We start from the raw sequence: 21,635 nt of genomic DNA, 5'->3' as shown, positions 1-21,635 counted from the left end.
AGTTTTATACTTGAATTTTTTGGCAATGTTGAGAGGTTTTATTTTGGCTCTTTGCATTATTTAGCCTCTTCTGAGCCTTCATATGTTTTCTGTCTGTTAAAGATAGTATTATTGATAGCAGAACAATTTGCACAATGCCTGTTTTGTTTTTTTCTTGGAAAAAGTTCTTAAAAACAAGTTTTGTCTAAATTAAGGTGAATTCCATCCATCCATCCATTTTCTTGCACCCTTGTCCCTCAGTGGGGTCGGGAGGGTTGCTGGTGCCCATCTTCAGCTAACGTTTCGAGCGAGAGGGTGAATTCATGGTTCCTTTATCCACATAATGTAACCGGTAGCGTTTATGATTAAAAAAATAATTATGTGATCGGTATTGGTGATTGGAATCAGTAGGAAAAAACCTAATCGGCACATCTCTATTTGCAATATATGAGTTAATAGTAATTCTGGTCTGAACTAATTCCCAGTATCAAGTCAATTTAACCAAACATCCAAAATTATAGATTTTGGATTTAACCTAGATTCAGATACCAGAAAAAAGAACTTTAATTTATTTTTCCAGGCTCTGTCAATAACATAATACATGCAAAGATCATCGTACCTGTATGAACATGCATTGCCTGCAGCCACATGTTACTTTTCCTCCACCACCTCCTCATTCAAACAATGAGCTCCAGTTGATTTATGAATTAAGTGTCTGTAGAAACGTCCAAATGAAGCTGAAAATGATAGCTGTTCAGGAAGTCCACACACCGCCTGGAGGAAAGCCTGGGTTAACGAAGACGACGAGGTACGTCAAACCACCAATTAATTCTGATCTGGGTGTTAAGAGATCGCCAGCAGAGCAGTGAGGAGCCCTGGCTGGGTGGAATTTACCTCAGCTTGGCTCAACTCAAACTGCAAGCATGGCTTCAACAACCTGGATTCCAAATAAGCAAATTTGAGAAAATGAGAAATGTTCAAGCCTAAAAAAAAAAAATAAAATAAAATAAACCCGTCACATTAACAAGTTTTGCTGGACGATAAACAGTCTCAGCAATTATTGCAATAAATGATAAAATTGTTGTTTTGAGACCATTTTCAAATAATCACGACAATTCCATAATAATGTGCGTCTTCTCAAAGGTTGAGAAGCTTCCACATTTTTAGTATAGAAAAGGAAACACAGCAAACAACAAATACAACAGAAATAAATAGATTATGACATCTAAGTAAACAAAACTGCACCACAAGAAATAACAGACTGAAAATTAACGAGTTCAATTTAATTTATCATGCTTAATTAGTTCAACATCTGAATCCCTCCCTCCTAAAAATTCACATTAATTACTTCCCATTCAACTCCAAGAGATGCTGCAAAACTCAACAAAATTCTTAAAAAGTCGGTTCATCTGTGGAGTTTTTCCCCCAAAATCTGTTCTGTCGCCTACCGAAGACAAGTGGAATCAGTCGCTTCATCCCGCTACGCTGGTGTGTGACTTTGAAACCCCCGAACTTGTGTGTGTGTGAGCATGTGTGTGAACACCGTCGGCCATCTCACCTCCGTCCCGTTCTCTGACGCGGTGTGTGTGGAGAGCCTTCGCCCTGCTGTGGCCCGTGCCTTCCGTGTGTTTGTTCTCCGGGCTGTCGGACCTCCTGAGCATTTTGCAGGGAGGGGTGACCTCTGTGGGGTCGCGCGTCTTCTCGTGGCGGTGTTCCCCTCCCGGATGGCTTTTGGATGAATATTTGAGAGTCTGGAGACACGAAAAGGAAGGAGCTCACTGTCATCTGGTCATCAAAGTTGCAAACCGGCTTCCAGTTGTCACAGCGCCCCAGCCGGCTCTGTTACAATACTTTTAAATCAAGTCTAGATGATTGTTGAATCACAGCTGAAGCAAATGTATTACAAGTCGGTGATACCCAGCCGTTCTCACAATACTTAGCACGGTTCGTTTAGTGAAGAGAAGAGCGTTGTAAATTTGAATAAACTCTGACTGGTGCGCATCGCTTTAACTTTTATTAATCCACTGCTGTTCTACAAACCTTTGAACAAATATATTTTACCTTATATCAAACGCAAATATCATGTTTTGCTTTTTTTATAATGTCTAAAAATTAGGATGCCACAAGCCACAAAACATTCTCAACATCTGAGTCCGAAATTGTCCAAAATAATCAAGATTTCTTAAAATATTAGACAAATTAGCTGAGAGGGTATTATTCTAGTTTTTTTTTTTTTACTTTTCCACTTATATCAGTCAATCACATATTAACAGATTTTGCTCCTTTTTCTTTGCAACGTTCCTAGTAAGTTATGAATCTAAGCCTTTTGAGTTTATCTCAAATTAGCAGCTTAAATGATAGCAAAGCTAATTAACTCTTCAAATTTGTTGTAGATCTAGGCGTAATTAAGCGTTTTCAACACTTAAATATATAATTATGATCGGCTAATTATATAATAGTAAAGGTAAACAACATTTCAAAACACTGACGACGAATTGCCTCTACTGGTAACCGAGTTATTTTTTGTGTGTGTTTTGGTTAGAAAATGTTGGTCTTAAGAAGATATTGTTACGACTCCTGTGTTAAAAGCTAAGCTGACTTTATCCTTAAAATGACAGATTGCGGTCGGGCCCTAATCGGAACAGCTAGCAAGAAGGCTAACACTACCAAGCTATCGTTAGCTTTGATCTGCAGTAAAACTCCCTCTGCCTTTCCCTAAACCTCTTCCTTCGACGAACTCATGTCGCTATGTGTTCTATTGACATTCAAATGTTTGCGTTGTGGATATTTTCCATGCTTTGTCCCTTATTTCGGGTAGCATGCCCACTACTTTTCGTGTTATTTTCCGCACCGACTGAGGCCCGTGCTTTCTAGAAGCCCGAGCTAGAGTGTCCATTTTAATCTTATTTGCTGCTAGTGAGCTAGCAGGCTACGGATAGCTAACAAGTACCTGATAGGGCTGAGAATCTCTTCGGTCGCACCTGAAAATAGAAAACAAAAGAGTAACGAGTGAGAAGCTTTGAATGCCAACGTCGAAAAACGACTTTACGAGCCTGCGGAAGCAGCACGTTCAAGTTTTAAAATACTTATTTTGGTTTCGGCAAAAATGGCGGATTGTCAACGCGTAGCTACGAGGAAAGGGGAAAAAATTAGAATAAGTAACGTAAGAGAAGGATGTTTACCCATCGCCGAGTCTCGGTTGTTTCCTTGCATACATTACCATCAATGCCGTGTTAGTGTGTTTAGAGTGGGATGTGAAAGACTTGGTAATGGCACTATGTTTTCTTGTGATTCGACGACCTGAAATCGTCTGTTGGTATATAGCAATGCTATCGGGAGCGCTGGTCTGAAGAGCGCCCTCACTCAGTCCATCTCTCACTCTGAAAACACAGCTCAACCGCTACCAGTGGAACAGAGCAGTTTAGCAGCGAGCCAGGTTGCCACGTCGGAGACAAGCACCCACATGGGATCACCTTCAGAAATCCAGCAAACGTGCATCGTGGTTTATGAATACATCTAATAACAAAGTCCAAATGTTTGTTGGGTACCTTAAACAATTTTTTATACATGCATTCATGAATACAATGCACATGCTAGTGCCGTTTTTATTATTATTACTCTTACAGCTGCAAATAAAATACGGTAAGATGTAAATATATTGAGGAAACATAAATAAATAAATGTTTTGTAATTGGTTACAGGCCAAACTGGATATTTAGAAAGTACACTGTAAGAGTCGCAAACGTCAATAATTATGGCCAAACATGGCAACCTTGTTCCTGATAACTCACAACGCCCCCTCTGATGTCTATGTACTGATTTAAAACAGAAAAAAAAAAATTTGAAAAGTTTAAATCAACACATTTTATTATTAATTATTTTTCAATTCCGTTATGACTACGAGAAAGAATACTTATTAAATAATTTGCGAAAAACGCCGAAAACATATTGCCAGTTACTGGTTTAATGAATGAAGCAGGCAATGAGGTTTTCCACTCCTGACATCTAGCGGTGGAATTGTGACGTTACAATCAAAATTTGTTCAATGTTTATTGAAAATAATCAAATATTTATACACTTCACTGGATAATTTTGTTATATCAAAGCTTTTTTTTATTGAACAATTCCTGAACCAGAGTTCACCATATCAAACACTAGTTTCACAATCTATTTACTTTTCCAAAGCAAGTCGATTATGTGTACTAGAATGTAGGGCTGCTACAATAAAGTAGAAAGTATTTAAGCAGGCATCAATACAATATGAATGAATAGCTAGCACTTGAAAAAAGCAAGTGAAAACTTCTTTGCGTCCTGTTTTCTATTTTGACATATCTGTTAAGAGATGTATGAAAATAGATAGAATTTATTCTATTCTGAAAGAATAAGTTTCAAATGAGAGCTGCTCGTCATTGTTCACAAACAATGTATCTCACATCGTTTTGTAGGTTGAGGACAAAAGACACAATTGGCTCTGGTTCGCAATGCATTAACACGAGGACCTATGAATGGGGGTTGCATCTATTGTCAGCGAAATTCCTGCAACTTGCTCACACAGGCACACCGTGTCCTTCCCCACAAATCTCCTGGGATAACATGTTTTAAAATTAATTCTCTTTCTTTCTTTCTTTCTTTCTTCTGTCTATTTACATGTCTTAAAATTGAATCGAAATAGTCAAGTAATCAAATCTGCATTAATTCCTCAAAATAAGGTCACTGCAGTTTGACCACCTGTTGGTTTTTCCTCCTCAGTTGACCTCTAGAGGGAGATATTTCACCATTTTGTAACTCGAGCGCCAGAACTATACAAATTGCTGTCAATTAATTGAGTTTATTTTATTTATTTTACAAATAATAATAATAATAACAATTATTATTATTTATTATTATTATTATTATTATTATTATTATTATTATTATTATTATTATTATTATTATTATTATTATTATCGCTCTACATGTTCAATTAAAAATTCTGCATTATTAATAATACATATTTTTGAATGATTACACCGGCTCAAATGGCATCTTTTACAAACAAATTACATTGTTGCAAAAGTTTGTTTTCTTTAGTCGTATCGAGGAGCTATGCTAATGAATGGTAAAATCATCCAATCATAACGAGAATGTTCTTATTAAGCCCGCCTCAAATATATTTCAACCAATGAACACTCAAAGTGGGCGGCATCTGAAAGGAAAACCCGTCACAACGCAGATCTGAGATCAGCTCTTGGAGGAGGCTTATCTCCGGCCCGACGTTGTGTCCAAATATGCTAACCGCTTCCAAGTCAGCGCGTTGGCGAAACACTTTCTCTGCCTTGGGACAGTTGGAACCGTCGAGGCGTAACATTTTAAAAGATTTTTGTCCGTGGTAGGCTGAACCGGGGATAAAATAATGGAGTGGAGAGAAACAACCCGAGACTTTAAAAGTGGGGAATGAAAAAAGAGAACGCTTCGATTTTCGAAGGAAACGCTGGAGTTGCAATACCGTGAAGAAGAAACCATTCAGCTCCGATACAAGTGAGTGGCTTACACGTTTATTATTTTTTACTTCTGAACTTATTTGTAGCCGTTAGGACAGTGAACGCAACAGACTTTCCCTGTCATTAAAAAAAAAAAAGTTGGTCAACGTTAAAGTTTTTGAATGTGAAGCATTGACAATGGCTCAATAATGACGTATGTGATTTTTATTTGAGTGCTTATGTGATGCGGAGGCTAAAATAATAGTGACCGAGCATTTATTCACTACGAGGTGACCAAATGCAGAACTTCTACTGCGTATAACATTTGGCTACGTATGTGCAACAAGTACATATTTTGTTTTTACACACAATATGCATTTGTTTTTCTTTATGAATTTAAACTATATCCAAAAAAATACGAAACAGGGATACTACCGTATGAAACACTTAATGCCAGTTTCCCCATGACCCAGCTCTCTACTTCCACTCCCACACCCTTAGCGCGCAGTTCCTCCACTCCAGGAAGTGCACCGGGAGGGAAAACAGAACCGTGGTGCCCTGTAGTGTCAAGTGTGGTGGCACGGAGCTTGTCACTGGCTGACGACAACAAGCCTCTGACCGGCGTTCGTCCTATAGGATACTCAGCACTTGGTCAAATCCCACGGCACCCAACTACTTCTTCAAACAAGTTTTATTTGTTCTTACTTGTTTTACGACACACACGTGTGTTGTGGATAGTAGCATTCCAATTCTGCATCTGTTCACCTGAGGACAACACATTTCAGCAGCGTCCTTGTTCCAACACACCTGATTCAAATGGGGAAACTACCCTGTCAGCCTAATTATCCAGAGGTCAGGTGTGCTCAGTGTTGCATGTGTTGTAATCAAGTCGAAATGTCTTGCATGAAACAGGCCAATGCAGATCAATAAACGTACTGTTTGTCATTATAAAAATAATGCAATGCAAGTGCACTATCTGTATTCAAACCTCAATTGATGGTTAACCTTGTACTGTGACTGCTGGTCCTTTGAAGTGCGTTTCCATTATATTTTCACATCTAGGCACCAAAATTCAGCAAGGTGTGTGTGTGTGTGTGTGTGTGTGTGTGTGTGTGTGTGTGAGCATTCGTTTTCCAATATTTCTAAATTGGATTTAGTTCGAGACTTTGGCTGGCCCTTCAAACACAGAAATATACTTTTAACTAAACCATGTAACTATAACTTCTTGGTTTTGGACTGCTGTTTTTTGCAGCCTCTAACAGGTTTAGTTCCAGGTTTTGTCATGTATTTAGCTACAACCACATTCCTACTAGCTCTAACCAGCTTCCCTGTCTCTGCAAAAGAAAAGCATCCCCAAAAGTGGATGTTACTACAAAGATGGTAGGAATGGTTTTCTCAGGGTGACGGTGTTTGTTTAGACTCTTTACATGTAGACCAAAATGTTGTTTTTTGGCTCCCATCTGACCAGAGCACCATGTTTGCTCTGTCCACTAAATGAGTTGTGACAAGCTTCAAATGTGAGTTCTGACCTGGATGGGAGTTCAACAATGCATTCTTCTATAAAGGGGAGGGTTGTGGAATGTATCATTAAAGGTTTTCCTGTTGACGCATTCTTTTACCTGAATGGATTTCTGTTGCCCGTCTTAGCTCCTTCTCTAATTGGCAGGTTTGTTGGTTTAGGTTGACGGTCATAACTTGGGAGGTCTGCAATTATTCCATATTCTTAATGTTTGCAGATAGTGGACTAAACCTCTCCACAACTTTCGAACATGTCCGCCGTGTTCCTTGGTCATCATAATTCTGTTTATTCTCTAACAAACCTTAGGAATCGATTTTATTTAGGGTTATCTAAACATAGCATTTAGCATACACAACAAATGTATGCCAAAATCTTCATATTTTTATTTAAGCAATTAAAACCCCTTATTTTCTATGCACTACTCTGTCTCAGACTCTCACACAAAACATGTAGTCATTTGTGGTTGTAATACAAGGAAATGTGGAAAAGTTCCAGGGATGTGAACACTTGTCTACAGTAGTGAGAACAGCTCTGTGTTGCTGTGACTGTAGATGATAACAATAACACTTCGTTTCCACTGGTCCGGTCGGTGCATTAGCGCCGTTTGTCTGTTTCCATTGTAAAAGTGGCCCACTTTCTGGGCCCCGTTAAGCTGTAGGTCCATGGGTCAATGGTACCGTTAGGGTGGCGCTATGGCGTCACACAATACAATCCATTGACTAGAGCACAAGAAATACCTGTGTGCCACATTTTTCATTGCAACGTTAGGCATTTGGTGGCAAACCCGCCTGCCCACTGAGAGTCCAGATGGTGGTGAAAATGCTCTCATGAATACGCCAGTCCATAAAATGGCATACTGAATCACACTAACCCATGCCATACTACTCAATGGAAATGAGGCATCAGACCCTTATTTCAAACAAATATCTGCACTGGTTGGTAAGAATATCAGAGTATTTTCAGAAGTAGGAACATTTTTTTTAAAAGCTATGTTGTAGTGGATATCACACTGTTTTCTTTTCAGGTATGGTGTTCCAACATCTCTGATTATATTTTTCACAAAGTAATTTCTAGGTGCCTTGGTTCCTTGTTGGTGATTGTAAATACAGAGATGGAGTTCTGTCATGTATGTTTGAAAGCCTGCAAGGAAAAGAATGTGGAAGCCTTCATGTTTTAGCTGCTGTTCTGCTCTGACTGGGAGTAACCCGGTTCTTCCTCTGGATCTTGACTAGAGAAAGGTGGGAGGCCTTTAGTCTGCATTCCAAGAGGGTAGAGAGAGTCTCCCAGGAGACTTTGATTGTAAGTACTCAAGTCAAGTTCATTGCTTGGGTCTGCTGGTGTGGTAAACACCCCAGCATCCTGGCATGGCTGTGATGATTTCATTAAGCCTTTCACTTAATGAAACGGTTCACTAATGGGTGAGGGTGTTGAGCTACAAAAGTTTACTGCCTAGAAATCAGCTTGCTGGCTCTGACCTCTGTCAGTCAGTGGCAAGAAAACACACTTATCTGTTGGATGTTTTTTTTTTCTTTTTTGTCCTCAGTGCACACAGTCCTAGAATATGTTGGGGTAGGCGGGAGTCAGGATGGGTTGTGGCCCTGAAAAAACCCAGAGTAGGACAATGTGCTCCTGACCGTTGTCTGAACAGTTGAACAAGTGTTTCAGAGCTTCGGTCTTGCATAGCTTTCATTCCCAGAATTTGCTTCCAGGTTTGGACAGTCATTGCTTGGTGAAAAAGGAGGTGTGTGAACTCAGAATTCTATCTCTGCAAGGATTAAGTTCACCCAGGCACCCTGCTGATGGAGTCAAATGCCTCCTGTCATTGCTGCATCCAGGGTTATGTTGATGAGAATAATCTGAGCACCCCTGCTGCAGAACTCATGGCAAGGGAATAAAGCTAAAAGCTGGCTTCCATAACTGCTTGTCAGCAGGAAGGCTATTTTCCTGGAGCTTAAGGGTGGGTGGGATTCAGTGCTATGAGACGCCTAATCCGAGTATTAGTTTGGATCACTATCAGCTCACTATGAATCATGAGAAACTACCTTTGTCTGAAGAAAGAGGTTGACACGTTACCCTTTAGAAGACTTTCATTCCATTTAAACATTATATTGTTTTACCAGAACCTTCTAATAAATCCAATTTCGATGTCATGAGAAGTAGGTAAAAGCTTCTCTGATCTACTGTCACTCTGGTGAAATGAAACCATAACTATTAGTTATGTTGCTGTCTCTTTGTGAGTCTTTAAGAGGTTTTCCAGCACCAGCGTGTGAGGGGTGTCTCTGAGATCTTAGTGAATTTTACTACTAGCCACAGCTAAACATGGTATCGCATGAAATATGAATACCAGGAAGCTGCCACAGAAGTGTATATAAAGTCTTAAATAAGACGCATGAGAAATTGTACTCTACATTCACTTGATTGAAGCCCTGAATGTTTCAAGGGTTATTCTGTGACTGGACTGGCAAACTGTTTTGGTCTCTGCGAGGGATAAGTTTATGAAGGTAAACGTTCAGTGAGCCTAAGCTATGTTTTGCAAGTCTATTGCCAGAACAGTTTGGTTACTGGTACCCAGGTATACCAAGGTGTTCATAGTTATTTTTTCGTACACTGCTAAAGTTTTTATTGTACTTGCAGCTTAAAATCCTTTTGATGAGACGACTTGAGACTGCAGAATAAAATAAGACTGCTGTGTCCTTTGGCCACTTGTTGCACACGAGCCAGCTGAGAGGAGACTGCTGGACTGTTCCCTCACAAATAAAAATACAATTTCAGGTGGACAAGCGTTGGGACTTTATTCATATTTTTAATCGAGTTAATTACAGAGTCTGTACTCTCACATTTTAATCACTGTGTATCAACAATGTTAGCATTTTTCATTTCAAAAACGTTTTTTCTGCTAAATTGGTAAATTGTCTTATTTGCTCACCAACAAAGATCTATTGTTTTTCATCTGTTATTTGGGTTATTCAACCATCAGATTGGATTAGTGCTATTATGCACCTTTTCATCTTTCAATTATTTCAGGAACCCCTGATCATTCATGGAACGTCTTTGAAGAAATTCTTTTTTAGAAATGTGGATGGTAACATTAGCATTGGGGACGTCTGTAATTCCTGCAACATGTTTAGCACTGAGATAATATTTCAGCCTTGAATAGCTTTATGATAGGCTAACTCCTTTTTGCACAACTTGCACACTTGTCTTTAGTCCCATCAGAACGTTTTTTGAAGCGAAAACTTACCCCAACTGTGAAACAAGACAAGCTGCTTTGTTCTTAATATCTGTTGTTTGCAGATGTTGCAAACATCTGCAAACAACAGGAAAATAGCCTTCCTGCTGACAAGCAGTTATGGAAGCCAGCTTTTAGCTTTATTCCCTTGTCATGAGTTCTGCAGCAGGGGTGCTCAGATTATTCTCATCAGATTTATTAGAAATGCACAAATATGAAGGTTCCAAACAGAACCTTTGTATTATTAAAAAAAATAAATTATATAGATTTTTTTTTTTACATGTTAAAATGTGTATAATTAATTAACAGAAATAATGTGATAAGGCCCCGGCCCTTAGCTGGATATATTCTGGTTGTGGAAAGCATGGATGGTCACTGTGAAACTAAAGAAACTCCACTCACTGTTTCAAGCTACTGTTTGCCAGCTATGCAGCCGACTGCAGACTCTTGTCTACTATGTAGCTCAAGCAATTAACCAGCCCATATCAACTTGTCATAGTTGTTAGTCCATAAAGAAAACAAACAGAAAAAGGTGCACTATTCTGCATCATAAGCATTTAGAACTGTTATTCAGTTAAAAATTTCCATTTAGCTTGGTTGTTCTAGTTCAGTAAGTCAGTCCAACTGTGTTTGGTTAAGTCAGTTTTTCTGTTAATCTGTTGTTTTCCCCTCATTTTCTTTGGCCTTTCCAATCCATTTATTAATGTATTTATTTATCTATGCATCACACTATCCATTCATAATCACCATTATTCCCTATTGCTGCTAATCTCTGAATCGACAGCAGACTTGGGAGCCTTCTGCTGCTCTGTGGATCCCAGATGGAGATTAAAATGATGGGCTTGTAAGGGTCTCTGTAAAGGTCACGGTTGAGGGTGACGGGCATCAGCAGTAGTGATGTTGTTGTTTTTGCCCCGGCCCACCCTGCAGAGGTGTAGGGTTGCTCCCAGGTTCACCCTAGCCTCTGCAGCGCTGCGGTGGAATGAGCCCACCCAGCAGATGCTGGCTATCAGACACCAACTTTGGCAGAGTAGCAAAGTCCGGCTCATATACATGAAACTGCTGCGCTCACTGTTCAGACATGCCGGCCTCCTGACTCACAGTAGGCTGTGTTTTCATGGAGAACGCCATGGGACCGAATGAATGGCAGCAGCATGAATATAAGTGCTTGTTGTGGGGTGACTAGTCATGCACTGAACCCTTGGAGAGAAGATTAGGTTATAATGTGTTACTGTGCTGGTCCTGACACGAATGCTCTCAAAGTGTGCTGTTCTTGTCTTGACAAAAGTTTTATTACTGCTTTTAAGGCATGCAAAGTTAAAGATGTGAAATGGGCCCGTGATGTTATATATTTCTTTACTTTTCCACAGAACCTCATTTGTCTTTAATTTCATAATAAAAGGCTTTGCTGAAAGCATCAGGAATTAGTCAGTTTCTTCAAATTAAAAAACACAGCATTCAACATAGTTTCCCAGGATTTTGTCAATCTTCTAAGGCTTTCTATCAGTATCTATCAAATCTGTCAATATACTACTACTTAGTTTTCATGGCTAACATCAAGCTTATTTGTAAAATGCTGATTAATAAATGTTTTTAGATCATGGCTCCTGGATGTTTCCAGTATGGCAGCGCTGTGAATAATTCAGCATACTTCGGGCAAATGGAGTCAAAATAGCTCCAAAGTGTGTCCATGTTTGTTGCTCACTTCAGTAAATCACATCTGCTAATTAGTACATCTGTATAAATAATGGAAGTAGAACTGGAGTAGAGGTTTGGAAGATTTCCATTGTGACATTTTTGGTCAAGTTAAAGCTGCCAGTCAGAATTATTTCTCTTCTAAGCATACAATCAAATAGTGCTGTAGATCTTTCTTTTTAGTCTTTTCACTGTGAGTGATTATATCAAGTTGTTTGTGTGTGTCATGGTATTTGAATGTGAAATAAACTAAACCTATTTTAGCGAGGTTAACGTTGCTAAGTGAACACAAGTCTTGATAATCATTAGTGGATACTGAAAGTCAAGCGTACCAATCACATGCATTTCTCATGACAAATTCGGTCATTTTCCTCCAACCAAACTGAAAGCGCAGTATTTGATGACCTAGTTTGTGTTTATCCCTGTTTCTTCTCTACCAGACTAACCAACAAACAGACACGTGTTAGTGTGGCACAAAGTGGCAGTTTGGCTGATGTGCATCCTTCTGACTGCCTACACCGATTCTCAACATTATTGCATACAAAACAGTTTGATGCGACTTAGAGTACAAAACAGTTTGATGCGACTTCGAGTACATGCAAACAGTTGTAGAAATGTATCTTTGCTGGGACATGTCCGGAGAATGTCCACTTCGAGTACATCCTCTGGATGAATTACGACCAAGTATGGAGGGGAAGTTAAAACGACCAACTTTAAGTGATTTTACAGTAGTAACAACTTCCACACCAAAGAGGGTTGTTGTCTATGCAGCCTCGTAGCAGGTTTGTTTGATCAATTGGAAATGAATCTGGTTTTGGAGTTTCTGACCAGCCAGTCACTGGTGAGATCCACTCAAGCTGAAAATGGTCAATTCTGGACATCAACCATCTACTTGGTGCATATGTGAAGCTTGAAGAATTAAAGTTGAGGAACAAAATATCGCTTTTTCCATCCACCTGACCTAATTTCTCATTGTTTGGATCATCTGTGGATCTATTTGGGGTTCTTGTCCTGTCAGTGATGAGCATATAGCTCTCCATTAGTGATCTAGCACAGGGGTGGGCAACTCCAGGCCTCGAGGGCCGGTCTCCTGCAACTTTTAGATGTGTCTCTACTTCAACACACCTGAGTCAAATAATGAGGTCATTAGCAGGACTCTGGAGAACCTGACTGCACTGAGGAGGTGATTCAGTTATTGGATCCAGGTGTGTTAGACCAAGGAGACATCTAAGAGTTGCAGGACACCGACCCTCGAGGACCAGGATTGCCCACCTGTGGTCTAGCAGGTTACAGAATCTTTTCGCTTGTGTTGACATTCAGAGTTCTTCTCCACTACCTTACATCAGTCCTGACTCCTGACCCATGTTTTCCATCCCTGCCTTGATCTTTATAGATGACAGCAATTTGAACACAAGTTCCTGACTGTAATTTATGAAAGGGTAATTTAAGCTGACTTGCAGTTTAATGACAGATTCATGCCAACACCATCTGCCTTTTGCATGTGACTGAGAGCACTGCAAATGACAGAGGTCACAATATTTTCATGACACATTCTAATCCTGAGATTTTGAACAACTTTTTGTCCTTTTCAATTCAGACTCTTGTTACTTTTGTCTTCACTCTGCTGTATTCCCACTTTGATCAGCATCTGTCAGCTGCTCTCTCTTTTATTTCATGACTTCCTTTGGCTTTGGATATGTTTCTATTTTTTGAGAAAAAAATACAACACGTAACCAATGCTTTCAGGAGATTTTGCTTGTAACTTGGTAATGTACCCTGGATATGTTCTCAATAGACCCATTCTTATGAAATGAATGATTTGATGTTTCAGTTTGGCACATTACACCAAGGAAAAATGGCCTTTTTCTTATTAGTTGGCAAGCAGTGTATTTACACAGCATTACAGTTTTTTTTAAGAGTAAATCCTGTGTCAATGTGGGACTTCCTACTTGTTGCTATGCCTCCGGTCACCACCTCATTTCTCCACAGCCACACAGGTTGTGTGTTCATCTGTCTTTTAACTACTCAACCCCTTAATTTGACTGTCCACTTGCTTATGAAATATGAAAATCTTTTTTGGTGGTCGAAAAGAGGCCTGCGCTTGGATGTGAATACATGCTTTTGCCTCTGGTGTTAAAAGCAAGTTGTTGAGCAAGTTGTTGAATATGCTTGGATGTTGATCTGCCTCCCTGGAATCCATTCATATTTAGATCACCAGATAAATCTATGCATGTATTCCCTTGTTGCTTGCTGAGTGAAATTAGGGGAACTGGGGAACAAATGCCACTTTTAAAAACTGCTGTCTTGTTTCATTTATGGCCAAGTTCCTCCAAACAATGGAAAACTGGGGTTTACATTTTTAGTAAAACACCTTCATTTTTCTTCTTTATCAATACAAACAATACTTCCTTTGTCAACCAGGTAGTTTGCTTGGCTATGCTAACCTGGTTTTCCAGCTTGACACCAAAGTTTGCCTTCGTACAGTGAAAACATGAAACCAACACGTGTGCTCCACATATTTGGAACCCAACTTTGCCACAGATGTAATTTGACATTCTCCCTTTAGTTGAAAGGCATCCTAAAATTCAAAACAGCTGTAATCTCCTGCATATTTTAGGGTGTGACGGACATCTGTGGCGTAGTCACCCGTAGCTCACCACTAATTGCTAAGTAACCTTATGTTGGTGCCTCTTAAGCTCTGGTCAGATTAAAGTGTTGTATTTTTAACTTGCTTGGCTTTGTCGGTCCTTGATAACATAAGGCAGATGGCGCTCATGCAGAGATGTAGTGTGCATTGAGAGGTGGTTAGAACCACTTTAGATTTGAATAGAGTTTGAATAGATGTGCAGGGTGGAGTTGGGGCTGAGTTTGAAGGTTCACTGGGTCACATGGTTCCTTTAGTGGCTCATTGTTCAATACAGTGAAGAGCTGCTGCTTTAACATGGTGTTATGTTGCAACCATGAATTAAATGGGATTGTTGCTGCTGTATATTTATTAAAAACCAAGCTTAGTTTCTCAGCTTTCCTGTTTCAGTGTTGGCAATCAGAATGTCTCTGTTTTTCTATGTTCCCAGTTTCCTCTCTGTGTTTCCGGGGTCATCAGAACTAGAAAAGGAAAAAAACCCTCAAAACAAATTGGTTCTTTCTTTTGTGTTGTTTTGAAGCTGTTCTCTCAGTGGCTGCATGCTAATCTGACTGACCATCAGCAGCTTCTCATTCAGAGACAGACGGATACAAAGGGAAGTGACAGAGATGGACCGCAGTGAAGGGAGGGCGTAAAGGGGGGTTGCATGGAGGATGGCTGGACCGTTTAGCATTCGGTGAACAGAGAAGTATTGTTTACCAAAAGGCTATGAAAGAACAGAGTAATTTTATATACATGTATAATTATTATTATTTTTTTTTTACAGAGTGAAAATAATGTAAACATTCTCGGATCTTAGGGTTACATTACTGACCATACATCTGGGAAATCCTTGCCTGCTTATATGGTAAAGGATATTCACAATGTCTGTAATTCACTTAAGTTATTAAAGCTTCTAACTTGTTGACCTTCTTTTTTATTGTGTTTGAAGCCATCTTAAGATGGAAAACACTAAGTGTAATGACAAGTCTGACAGAATGCTCCTGTTCATGGATGAGTATATTTGCTTAGTTAACATTTCTTTAGTTTCCTCTATGTTTTCATTCACATGAGTGGTAGCAGTTTGTACCGTTTGGCAAGTTGTTCGCTATTGTTTTCCACCAGTTCCTCATTTAATCCTAACTGCTATGCTTGAGCAGTGGTGCCTGATAAGGCTTGAAAAATGATTTACCTTTCCCTGCTGACTTGGAGAACTGCATGTGTTTACAGGGGGTCATAAAGCTCTGGAGCTCTGAGAATTTTTGTGAGTTGCTTCGTCTGTCGATTCCCAAAATAATTATTTAGCCAACGTTTGTGTGTATTCAGTCATCACAGAGCATTCACCGGTCACCAGGCAGCATTTTTTTTCCATCATCGTATTCCCTCTCTGAGTAAAGATAGCAGCCAGGTACTCCTCCACTAATCCCTGCAGTTATCATGGGATTTTTAGTGTGAAGCTGAGGTCATTTCCAAGAATAATCTCTTGGAATTTTCAAAATATTTCTGTATGCAGGAATGTCTACTCCCATTTTCACTCCAAGCTGTTGGAACTTCAGATTGAAGTTGTGTTTTTGTAGGGGTTTTGTTCTTCCTGAAGTTGGAAAGTTTCCTGATCTTTGATTTCCAGTCTGATTTTTAAATAGCTTTAGTTCTTTATCATCATGGAAAGTTAATCAACTTGGCAGTTCCAGTCATATTTGTGCAGTCGCTTATTTCACAATATGTCTAAATGTCGATTAAAAATCCAAGTATTCTGTGGTCAAGTCATAAGACGGCTCAACAACAAGGCTCAGTTTTAAAGGTGACTGATTACGCTGCCTTGAACATGACTTTGGGCAATACAAAACACGCTCTTTACATATTTTGCACAAAATCATTCTTTGATAATGAGATTTCAATCTGCTCAGTTTTACCTACTTTGAGCTCCTTTCAGAATGAGCTGTTTTAGAACCTCTTGTCACTTTAAATCCAAATACGTTGCTGCAGTCCACACTACCCCATCTCATCTCAAAATGGCTGCAAACAGATGTGCAATTACACAACTGTGTGAAAAGCAAAGGTGGAGCAAGTGCTTTCTGAATGGTAAGTCAACAGCAAAACATTTGTCTTTTCCAGCAGCCATTGTACAAAACCAGCTGACCAAATGTACTGAAGCTCTGCTTAGTTTGTTTGATAATGGGCAATGCACTGGTGGGTTTGCTAGGTAACGGGCTGGGCTTTGCTGGGGTTGTTAGATGATGGACAGTACCTTCTGATTTGTGATGTTCAGAAGGTTTTTGAAAATTTCCAGGCACCAAAAAACATAAACTAAGTGTGTAGACAGCTGACAGCGCAAGTCTGAATAAGACTCTATTTCAGCTTAATCAGAGCATCTGCTGTATTTAGTGCCATTTAATATCATTCCTTAATGAAAAATCAAGCGTGAAGCATAAGTCAGTGTTGCATCACATCATGAATGGTATGCATTCAGGTTGTTCATATGCAGTTTCTAAATCCAACATGAATAATACTGCTGGAGATGGGAGAAAGAGAAGAAAAAATAAACAAAACATAAAACAGATGAAAGGTAAGGTTACTATACATCTACATCATCAAGCCTCTAGATTTATTTTCTTTGAGACTAAAACAAGAGATTGCTTCATAATCCATTGTTAGTTTTTATTTGAACAGAATCACTTGAAGATTAGGGCAGTACACTGAAATCAAACCCAGCTCTGGATTAATTCTGGCATGCATAATTGGGCAGAGTGAGACACTGCTTAAATTCAGAATGAGAATAAGAACCAGAGGTATTAGTTAAGGTGATGCTTCCTCCAGCTGGGATTTCCAGCAGTAACATTAACTTATTGCCAAAAGCCAGCTGGGTGGTTGGGTGGGGTTAGATATTTTTGTGTTTTTATAGAAGCAGCAGAAACTCAAATGGATATGCAGAATGTGAATTGGAAATCATGTCAGTACAATAATCTGCAATATTTCACAGAAACTTATTGAAGGGGCAAGGAGAGCATTAAGGGGCAAGAGAAGCAGCTCCCATTGTAACTCTGGAAGGGCTGCAGAGATTCACTGCTCAGGTGGAGGAATATGGTAAAATAACAACAGCAAGAAGCAAGCCAAAACGGAAGGTTTTGCCCCAAGTCATTTAGAGAAATAATTTGGTGATAGAAATCTTAATATAACCCATCGTCCTGAACACACTTTGAACACATGGGGGTGGCAGCATCATGCTTTGTGGTTGTTTGTCTTTATCAGAGACAAGAAAGCTGCTCAGAATATGCTTTCCCCCGCTCCCCACTCTTGTTCTTATTCTTTTCCCTTTGTCTGAGTGTCTTGTAACCCACTGGACTCAGATTTCAGGGACAAAGCAGCAGGGCGACGTGAGCCAAGCCGTGGTAGTAGAACGAGATACCGTTTTCCTCTAGTGGAGAAGGAAGTGCTGGCCGCATGTCGTCGTGTGTGTGTGTGGAATGCACAGAAGAGCGGAAATGAGAGCACTTCAGAGTGAACGAAGGAGGCAGGGACGGTTTCTCTGTGCGATTACAGAGGTGCCGACAGGTGCTGCTCAGCTTCTCAGAGAGGCTGTTGTAGACAAATGGGGATTATTATTGACCTGAAAATGTCTCACAGTTCATGAAACTCTCCACCGTGGCAGACCTGACAAAGCAGGGAACAAATAACTGAAAGAAACGTTAACTAATTACTTCAATAACAGGAAAGCTGAATGGAAGGTCTGAATAGCAAAGAAGATTTACCGACATTGTTGACTCTGCAGTAGAGCTCCACAATGACCCTTTTCAGCACTTTGATGACAGTTAACTACTGAAAGGCTGGTATTTAAATGGGGTGTGTTAAATTTGGAGTTCAGGGCACCACTCTTGATTCTCAATTGAGGCATTGTTCTCCCCATTTCATGCCTCTTTCCCTCCTTCCTAGCAACCTATGCCAACCGAGGTACCAGGAAATGGGGTTACACCCAACCATGTTTCCAGACAACTGTCCAATATGTCCACACGTCGCCTTACACGGCGAAGGAATGTGTTAATTAGTCGATCTAAGTAAGAGTAGGAAAAGTAACCCGGCTAACAGGCTTTCACATGTGATCCACTTACTCTTTAACCCTGCCTCAGGTGTGTTTAACCTGCACAAATTCCCAGCTGGAGGAAGCGTCACCTTAACTAATACCTCTGGTACTCATTCCCTTTCTAAATTTAAGCTGTGTCTCACTCTGCCCAATTACTGTATGCAAGAACTCATCCAGAGATGGGTTTGATTTCAGTGTACAGCCATAATCTTTGAGTGCATCTGTTCAAATAAGAACTAACAATGGATTATGAAGCAATCTCTGGTTTTTGTCTCAGAGAAAATCAATAGAGAGCTTGGTGATATAGAGATGCATATCGATCTAACCTTTCATCGTTTTATTCTTTGCCTTATGTTTTTTTCAACTTTCTTTTGTATTAAGTATTATGCATGTTGGATTTAGAAACTGCATATGAACATTTGAGGATGTGATGCAACACTGACTGATGCTTCATGTTTGATCTTGCATCAAGGAATGATATTAAATGGCACTAAATACAGCAGATGCTCTTATTTAGCTGAAATAGAGTCTTGCTCAGACTTGCGCTGTCAGCTATCCACACACTTAGTTTATTACTTATCTGAGAATGTTCAGTCACATGGGAACTCGCACATCGCACTTAATCCCAACATCATTTCATCTTTTAGTACCACCCTGTTACCGGACTCTGAACTGCCTGAAGCTCTAACCAGGCCAAAGCCTCCCTACAGAGCCCTGAACATTGCTCATTACAGGGCATATTTACATTTCTTGTTAGTTTATGTTGCTACGAGGGGTGATCAAATGAAATGCAATAATTGCAGATGTATTTAAAATTAATGCTAGGACTGAAATGTTAACTCTGCTGTGTTTTAGCTGAGTCACAGAGTGACCTGCTTGCATCATTTCAGTGAGATTAGGGGAAGGTTTTAATATGGCTGCGGTTGCTGTTAGTACAGGGTCATCATGCAGACTGAACAATAACACCTGAAAGTTTTTCTTTTTTTTTTTTTTAAAGATTGTACTTGAAAGTCTTCTCTTTAGCAGGAACTTTAATCGGAGCAGCTGTGTAGAAAGAGAGGTTCAGGGTGCCCAAGAAAATCAAGCAAGTGCCAGGACTATCTTGTAAAGAGGATTTAACCAAGGGATTGAGTTGCAAGTAATGCCAGCAAGTAGGTGTGTTTTAGCTTGTGTGTGTGTGTGTGTCTGTTGCAAGCGCAGTGAGTTGGAGACTTTTGTTGGCTGTCCTCGGTTCAGCAGGGTCAACTAAGAACTCATCTCTCTACGTGAAAAGCATGAATGATAAACCGGCATTCTTCCTTTAGCTTGTCACTTTATCATTGATCTTGTCCCAACATTGACCTGTGGATGACTGGGTTAAAATATTTTATCATACTGAGCTCTTTAGGACATCTAAAAACAGGAATTTTCATAGGGAAGTAAGAGATTCCTACCTCAATCTGATCTGTTATGCAGAAGCATTCAGAGACCATTGATGTATGAGTTTGCCTCGCACTCAAGGGAGAAGGTCAATCATAATTTAGACCTTAAAGTTCCCTGGGGGAAAAAATGTCAAAAATCATCCTCCACAGCAGATTTTACCTAGCAATTTGGCGATAAAGAATCCTTGTTTGTTCTAGCGTAATTGAGTGCCATGTCACAAGGCTAATATGCTAAGTCGCTCAGGGATCAAAACATTGAGATTTTGGCTTCAGAAATCTTAATCCCATCATGAACATATAAAATGTACCATTGAAACGTGACAAAACGTTTCTAACATTGTCGAAGCAATAAAGTTTGTGAGACACAAAGTTTGTCTCAAAATGTTACTGAAACAAACAGAAAACGACACACTTCCATGACTCTAAAATGAATTCTTTTCAAAACTAAACAAAAAAATAGATGCCCACTTCATGTTTCTGCACTAAAAAGTGCAAGATAACACAGCAATGCCAGTATAATTTTTAGCAGTGTTTCGTTCTGTGGTTTGGCTATGATTCTCTGCTTCCTGGAATCTTGGTGTCTTGATCGTTGAAGATGATAGGATGGAGTGTAATCTGGTCTTAATTTGCAGTGATCTGGGCATTGCTCCAATCTGTTTTTGTAAGAAAAGGAGTAGAGTGGATTTAAGTTTCAACTCTTTAGCTATAGTTATGCAGCATTTAACCCAGTGCATGGTAAGCCTGGCTGGCCACCAGGCTCTACTTCCCCACCCCACCAGACTTACTGTTTATTTTGAAGGGTTTTCCATACATCAGTGACAGTAAAGATGGTTTAAGATTAACTCATTGAACTGGATGTGAGGATTTGCGCACCAATTGCTCCATCCCTGCAGCCACCCACTGGACTTGCATGCTATTATTTCCAAATTACGATGCCTGTTTGTAACATTTTTTAACATAAAAAATGCGTCTGGACTGCCTTAGCGCCCCTACCACCATTCTTAGCAAACCCTTAGTGCATATACACTTGTTTTTTTGTTTTTTTTGGTTTTGGCTTGTGCAATTTGGCACTGGAATCTTTGTAGATCAGGAGCTTAATGTGTTACATTTTGAATGTTGGGTGTATGATTTCCACGTCTTATCCTGGTGTATTATAAGGGTGTGTTACGGTCTCATATGGGCAAATATAATTTTTCATGTTTGAGTTTGGCAGGAAATGCATTATAAACTTACTCCACTTTAAATGCGTTTGCATGATCTCTTATGTCTGAGTCATGACATATTAAAGGTTTGATTAAGCTTTCGGGGGGAACTCCTCTGAGAAGTTCTTTTGAAGTGATTACTCTGCCCTTGAAAACAAACCCAGAGCTCAGGGTGAATGAGTAAATGCCGGGATAGCCTGGCTTTTCCTGTCTGGACTGTTGTATTGTCCTCACCTGCACCAATTCACACAAACTGAATCCTGTATGCCTCAGCCGTCTGAGCTGTAACATCACATTCTCAGATTTTAAAGCAGCAGGTGTTTGCCAACAATAATAGCATTCAGTTTCCCATCAACATGACCACCATGTCCTGAAATACAACTTCCCAGTTTTTGCTTCCTCCTGACAGTTTATCTCTTACACTGAAAGG

At 39.7% G+C, this 21,635-nt stretch overlaps 2 protein-coding genes across 8 annotated transcripts in view; one reads left to right on the top strand and one right to left on the bottom strand.

The window, feature by feature from the left end:
- Positions 1 to 3,410, bottom strand: part of waca (WW domain containing adaptor with coiled-coil a) — a 31,863-nt gene extending 28,453 nt beyond the window's left edge. Inside the window, exons 1-3 of one of the 2 annotated variants that reach the window (XM_008438512.2) lie at positions 3,162 to 3,410; positions 2,930 to 2,960; positions 1,538 to 1,730 (exon numbers count right to left, since the gene is read on the bottom strand). In XM_008438512.2, coding sequence (XP_008436734.1) covers positions 1,538 to 1,730; positions 2,930 to 2,960; positions 3,162 to 3,202 — 265 coding nt within the window. In that variant the 5' untranslated portion in view covers positions 3,203 to 3,410. Of the gene's footprint in view, positions 1 to 598; positions 766 to 873; positions 917 to 1,537; positions 1,731 to 2,929; positions 2,961 to 3,161 lie in introns of those variants that run through there. The other variant, XM_017302001.1, reaches the window with a different exon arrangement.
- Positions 3,411 to 5,192: 1,782 nt separating this feature from the next.
- The window catches only part of mpp7a (MAGUK p55 scaffold protein 7a), an 80,004-nt gene continuing 63,561 nt past the window's right edge, over positions 5,193 to 21,635 (top strand). For 5 of the 6 annotated variants that reach the window (XM_008438510.2, XM_008438509.2, XM_008438508.2 and 2 more), the window contains exon 1: positions 5,193 to 5,496. The gene's annotated coding sequence lies outside the window, so the exon portion shown is untranslated. The remainder of the gene's footprint in view (positions 5,497 to 21,635) is intronic. The other variant, XM_008438511.2, reaches the window with a different exon arrangement.

Source organism: Poecilia reticulata, linkage group LG20, assembly GCF_000633615.1.
Source record: "Poecilia reticulata strain Guanapo linkage group LG20, Guppy_female_1.0+MT, whole genome shotgun sequence".
NCBI lineage: Eukaryota > Metazoa > Chordata > Actinopteri > Cyprinodontiformes > Poeciliidae > Poecilia > Poecilia reticulata.
Note: the sequence above shows the minus strand (reverse complement) of the source record. Positions and strands in the feature narration are given on the sequence as shown.